We start from the raw sequence: 6,814 nt of genomic DNA on the forward strand, positions 1-6,814 counted from the left end.
TCCCTGATTAGAAATGATGTTGAACATTTTTTCATATGCCTGTTGGCCATCTGCATTTCCTCTTTGGAGAAGTGTCTTATTAGCTCATTTTTTGAGGGGGTTGCTTATTTTTGTTGAGTTTCATCAGATCTTTGATAATACAATTTTTTTTAATGAGTCATTTTATTTATTCCTTTTCTGTCACTAAGTATTATGTTTAAGGAAATAAAATGTTAAGCTCACCTGTAAACATTTATTGAAGAACAGAAATTAAGTCCTGGGGTGATGGTTATGTTTTTCAGGTGTTCTTTTTTTCCTGACAGCATCAGAGGAAGAAGGGTGCTTTTCTTGGTAGAGATAACCTTTCTATCCAGTTTATAATTTTTAGATTCCATCCACTGGATTTCTCTCTTAATTTCTTTATGAACATAGGTCTTTAAACTTTCTCTCTACTGGCTTCAAAATCGAAATTCTCTATCTAGAATTGTCCTCATTTGTCAAAAGTGTAAGTCTTGCTCAGTTTTTTCTTCCTTACCACTGTACTATTATTATTTTTTTTTAAAGATTTATTTATTTGTGCATACAGAATTGGGGTACAGGCCAGAGACTCAGGGGTTGCGAAAGACTTCACAAGAGACAGAGCGGGAGCAGAACAGGCAGATTGACGAAGTACACTGCTGAGGGGAGCAGCGGGCGGGTCAGGAGAGGTCTGCCACGCCATGTGGATCTCCTCCGGGGCAGGCGGGAATCGAACTCATGCGGAAGTGGTTTCAGCTTCTTAGTGCTGTGCTTTAACCCGCTGCGCCACTAGGGAGGGCCTGTACTATTATTTTTACCCACATACCAAATGTTTTGCTGTATCACTTGTTCAACTCATTGCAAGTTAGAGTCTGTATCTACCACCTTACTGAAATTACTACTGCTAAGACTCTCACTTATTGTCACAACTGGATAATTTGGTGGATTCTTTCTCTTTTATTAGTTGCCCTGCTATAATGTCAGTGTTAATCACTACCTCATTTAAAAATACTGGTTATGGGGCCCTCCCTAGTGGCGCAGCAGGTTAATGCACAGCACTTTAGAAGCTAAAGCTACTTCAGCATTAGTTCAATCCCCGCCCGCCCTGGAGGTGATCCACATGGTGAGGCAGGCCTCTCCTGACCTGCCTGCTGATCTCATCAGCACTGAACTTCATCTGTCTGCCTGTTTTTGCTCCCTGCTCTGTCTCTGGTAAATCCTCTCACTGCCCCTTCACCTCTAGCCTGAATAAATAAAAAATCTTCAAAAAAAATAAAAATAAAAAAAAACTGGTTATGGCTTCCATGACACAACTCACCTGTCTATTAACACCTATCTTGGAATTGTAGGCTTGTCTAGAGTACAGACCTTATTTTCTATCTTTTCTACTGTATATACCCGTACTCTCTCTAATCATAATTTCCAACCGCCACTTTTATCAATTCTATATCTAGAATCCAGAATGTGTATGTAGCATGCTGGCTTAGTGCACAGGAGTTAGTCACTCATAGTAGTCACTCTCTGTGTTTCATGGCTTCTTTATAACCTAAAATAACCCCCAACTGTAGGACTCATTTTTTTAGCTCTCTTAGCAGACTCTAGTGATTATAGTAGATTAAGTATATAGTATAGTGCCTTTCCCACTCCCAGTATTTAAAAGTCAAGTAGTCTTGGTTCGTAGCCCCAGCTCTAATATAGAAGTCTTTGATCTGTTTTATGTTTCTTATTCTTTAAAAGCTTTTGATGCCAGAGTTGATTATCTTTTTTGCACCTCATAGTACTTTGCTCAAATCATCTCTTTTACCACAACTTTATAATATAGAGGGATGCACTTGCCTTTTTCTCACTATTATTCTTTTATGTTCTTACATGTTGGAACTTTTTTACTCATCATTATTCCTCCATACCTCCTCATTCATAGCATAGTTGGTCTTTTATTAAAAACACTTTTTTCTCATCAACATTTTAAATACTTGACTCTTTACCTGTATTTTTGGCTGATATTTACAGTGGCCTGATTAAAACACATTTTTTTTTCCTTCACTTACAGTGTCCCCGAACTTCCTTGTCTCCCTGACATACCCCTGTATTATCCTTCTAAGTGTAGCTTAACTTGTCAATTTCCTCCCTACCACACAGATTCTCTTCTCCAATAGTCATTTTCTGCTTTATGATCCATTACCTTTCCACTTTCTTAATTAAAAGTACTGAATTTTAAAGAAATGTAGGAAATCGTTGTAAGGTTTCAAACTTAGAATTGTATCAATGTCACACAGGTAATAAACATACAACATTTGAGACTAAATCAGTTTTGTGTATCCTTTATACTCATTTGATTACACTTACAAATATGATGTTCATGTTTTATCTGCTTGTTTATTAAGATCTTTAATGAACAAGATGTTGCCTATCAGCATTCTAGGAGGATAGTGTCTGGCACATTGTAAAAATACTTACTAAATGTTTAAGTTAAAAAATCCTTGTAGCCAACTTTAAAGATAAAAATTTTACTATGAAACCAACTAATAAAATTTTTGTGTGTCAGGTAATAAATATTTTTCTCCTAAAAAAATATTTCTTTAAAGTATTCACAGTAGTGGAGTAAGGATCTTTGGGGTGGGTGCAAAAAATTCATAATAAGAAATTAACCACAGTTAACTTTTTTTTCTGTAATATTTAGTGTTTTTAGTTAGTATTTTAGAAGAATGGTATGGTGTTTCTTCAAAATCATAACACGTGAAACATTTACATTTGCTTATATTGTAGAGTAACCGCAATGATATGCAAGACTTCAGGAATTAATTAGAAGTTTTGCTCTGCCATTTATTAGTCATGGCAGATACCTTCACCTTGCTGAACCTTTTTACTCTGGCATAAAATAAAGGTTATAGTCTTTGCTTACTTACTAAGTAGTTTTACAGAGGCCACTCAATTAATAAAATTCCCTTGTAAGCTATAAGGTACTGTGTGAATACAAATTACTGTTATGACCACCCCCTTGCATCAGGAAGAAAGTTGTTCACGGTAGAGCAGAAACTTGAGTGTTTATCTCGCATTTGATTTGCAAAAAAATAAATGGGAAAGTTAAAGATGTACTGTCTTCTGTTATACAGGGTTAATTTTCTCTGCTTTGTTATAATAGTCTTAATGTATGACTAGGTTTATCTCAACTTTTGGAGTCTTTCTGAAAGTCAGTCATGCTACTCTGTTAAATTGATGTTAGAACAATGGGATTTCTTATTGTCTTTACTAACCAATTTTACAATATTCTACATGTTAGGAATACTCAAAAAATTTGAGGAAGAAGATTTGGATGACATCTTAAGAAAACGATTGAAGGACTCAAGTGAAATACCTGGTGCTCTATGGCATATTTATGCTGGGAAAGATGTTGACAAGATAAGGGAATTTCTTCAGAAGGTATAATATAGGTTGCAAATACGTTATATCTTCATCTTTAGCAAAGATTTATTTTTAATGCAACTTCATTTGGCATCCAGAAATACAAAATTATAGAATGATTTTTACATAAAGAGGGGAAGGGGTTTGTTGTTGAAAGTTTCTTTGCTCTTGTTCCTTTTAAAGCTTGTTTCATGTTGAGGTTTTGAATGGCAATTTCTTTTCAGTTGCTAGTGTTACCCATCCCCTCATAGCTAATCTGTTGATGACTTAGATGTTACCATTAGTGAAAAGTAATGATTTTTCAATTAAATTACATGTATCATAAGAATGTTACTTCAAAAATATCTAATTATCTGAAGAAGGTAATATTTTTATTGTTTTTATTGTTTTAATTTTTTGACTGTTGACCGTAGGCAATAATTCTATTCTATCATACCTGATCACTCTGATACTTAAATTATCACTCTGATAATTGAAAAATTAAATTTCTTTAAAATTTGAAGCAATGTAGTTGAATAGTATAAGTTTCAGGGTTAGAGTTATATTTATATTTCAGCATGTGTTTACTTACTACATTATAAGGTCACCACTAAAAGGATAGTCATTCTCTTGTTGGTATCTAAATATCTTGTCTTTGGTTTTGTTTGTTTCTTTATCTTCCACATAAGGAGTAAAATCATGTGGTATTTGTCTGCATCTTACTTATTTCACTTAAAATAATATAATTTCTTCAAGATTCATTCATATTGTCACAAAGAAGGATTTCATCTTTTTTATAGTTAAGTAGTATTCTATTGTGTACATATATAACACATCTTCTTGATCCATTCATTTGTCGAAGGGCACTTAGGTTGTTTCCTTAACTTGATTATTGCAAATTGTGCTGCAGTTAACATGGGTTTGCAAATATCTTTTTTCAGTTGGTGTTTTCCTAGTTTTTTGGTTTTTTTTAAAGAATTATTTATGCATACAAAAGTTTTGGTGCAGGACAGAGGTATTGGGGGCTGAGAGGATTTACCAGAGACAGAGTGGGAGCAGAACAGGCAGATCAGCAGAAACACACCACTGATAAGAGCAGCAGTCTGAAGTTTGCCATGCCATGTGGGTCACCCCTCTGGCTAGGGATTGAACTCATGCTGCTGTGGCTGTGGATTGTTTCATAGTGCTGTGCTTTAATCTGTTGCATCACCAGGGGGAGGTCCTAGTGTTTTCATATTCTTTAGACAAATACCCAGAAGCAGGATTGCTGGATCATATGTTTATATTGATTTTTTTGAGAAACCTGCATGTTTTACATTCTTGCCATCAGTGTATAAGGGTTCCCTTTTGCCCACCTTCCCCTTTTAAATAAAGGTGGCCTATCTCATGCTTCTTGAATTTTCACTCCTTGCTCAGCTACCTTAGTGAATAAGCTACTCTGCCTCTTAGTGCTGTCATATTTGGTCATCCTGCTCATTTTCCCCCCACTTATATCCTCCCACTATATATCAAGACGTGTCTCCAAGACATCCTCTCCCTTCACTTAACAGGTTAAAGCACAGAACTGTGAAACAATCCACAGCCACTGGAGCATGTGTATGATCCCCAGCAAAGGGGGTGAACCACTTAGAGTGGCAGAATTCAAGTATTCCTAAATTCTGCTTAGCTGAGCATTTCATTCCCATATACTTCACTTAACTCAGGCCTCTCACAAATTGGGTTAGGGTCACATTTCACCCCAGCTGTTTGAAAGACTCAGTGTAGGGAGTTAGACAGCAGGCCAGTGTCATGGAGCCATAATGATCTAAAGCTCTGCAAACCAGGAACCAGCTGGAACCATGATGTCCACCCAGGGCTCTGTGCTTGACACACTGGGACCATCACGGTGCTGTTAAAAGTGTGTAAGTCGGGTTCCTCCCTGGTGGCGCAGTGGGTTAAAGCACAGCACTAAGAAGCTTTAAAAAAAAAAATGTGAGTTCGATCGCCTCCTGCCTTGGAGGTAACCACATGGCACGGCAGACCTTTCCTAACCCATCCATCCACCGCAGTATACTTCAACAATCTACCTGTTCTGCTCCCCACTCTGTCCCGGGTGAATCCTCTCACCACCCCTGCACCTCTGGCCTGTACCCCAGTTCTGTGTGCATAAATAAATAAATCTTTTTTAAAAAAAAAAAAGTGTGTAAGTCTTAAATCTGCCAGTTTGCGGATTTGTCGGGAGCCATCTTGGCCTCTCCCAAGACAGTCAAGTATCCTGTTCTTTCAGATTGGGAATTTCTCTAAACAAACTTTGAATAATCTTCCCTTTAATTTAGTTGTCAGATACTCTGAATGAAAGTAATAGATCAACCTGAAATTATTGGTTCATACTGAGTATTCAAGTATTTTCTAACTTTTGTGTCAGATGTCTTTTATGGAGCCATCATTGCTGCTTTTCTCATTATATTTCATCTTTCTCCTGAATGGATTTAATGTTTGTCTCTGGTCAATGTAATGTGAAGGAGCTATAGATTGGTTGTACCAACTACCTTACCGGTAATACCTACTTGTATTTTAGTTTAAAATAAAATTTGCACTAAAAAGGCGTTTTTCTTTTTACCTAACATCAAAGAATAAGGTCAAGAATTGTTTATGAAGTCCATACATATGGTTTGTCATTTAGAAAAAAAGCTGTTAAGATTTTCTTTATCTGTGCTATACTACTGAAATAATTGCAAAGAAGGAACCAGATGGATAAAATCTTAATAGGAGGAGGTAGAGGTGAGGGAGTATGAGTCACACAACAGGCTATCAATGTGTAATGTTAACTTTTGTGCAAATCATTGTTTCATAACTGAGAACAAAAGATTATGTAAAAAAAATTAACTGAATAGTATTTACATATCCTTTACTTAAATTGTGGTATATAATTTTATTTTAATCCATACAGATTTCAAAAGAACAAGGCCTTGAGATTCTACCAGAACATGATCCAATACGTGACCAAAGTTGGTATGTGAACAGAAAGCTCCGCCAAAGACTGTTCGAAGAATATGGAGTCAGAACCTGCACTCTTATTCAGTTCCTTGGTGATGCCATTGTCTTACCCGCAGGAGCACTTCATCAGGTACATAAAAACTTACTTCAAATATACCTGTTACTGGAAGAACCAATTTTAAAACAATTGTACTGACTTAATCACCTAGACAAAAATGAATAAACACACAAAGTGATAACTAGTCTGTTAGGGAATTACTAAAATAGCTTAAATAAGCTTAAAGAGATGACATTAAATAAGTTTGTTTTATGAACATACGCCATATTTCACTTGTGTCATATCTGATTCAGTGGGTTTTTAAATCTGATTTTTTTTTTAAAGATTTATTTATTTGTGCATACAGAACTGGGGTACAGGCCAGAGGCTCAGGGGTGGCGAGAGGCTTCACCGGAGACAGAG

General features: G+C 36.1%; 1 protein-coding gene across 2 annotated transcripts in view; it reads left to right on the forward strand.

The window, feature by feature from the left end:
• JMJD1C (jumonji domain containing 1C) overlaps window positions 1-6,814 on the forward strand; it is a 207,293-nt gene that overhangs the window by 194,380 nt on the left and 6,099 nt on the right. For both annotated transcript variants that reach the window (XM_012723687.1, XM_012723688.1), the window contains 2 exons: window positions 3,278-3,417; window positions 6,308-6,484. In XM_012723687.1, the coding sequence (XP_012579141.1) occupies window positions 3,278-3,417; window positions 6,308-6,484 (317 nt within the window). The remainder of the gene's footprint in view (window positions 1-3,277; window positions 3,418-6,307; window positions 6,485-6,814) is intronic.

This window comes from Condylura cristata, unplaced genomic scaffold (genome assembly GCF_000260355.1).
Source record: "Condylura cristata isolate star-nosed mole 26May11 unplaced genomic scaffold, ConCri1.0 scaffold00011, whole genome shotgun sequence".
In the NCBI taxonomy this organism is placed as follows: domain Eukaryota; kingdom Metazoa; phylum Chordata; class Mammalia; order Eulipotyphla; family Talpidae; genus Condylura; species Condylura cristata.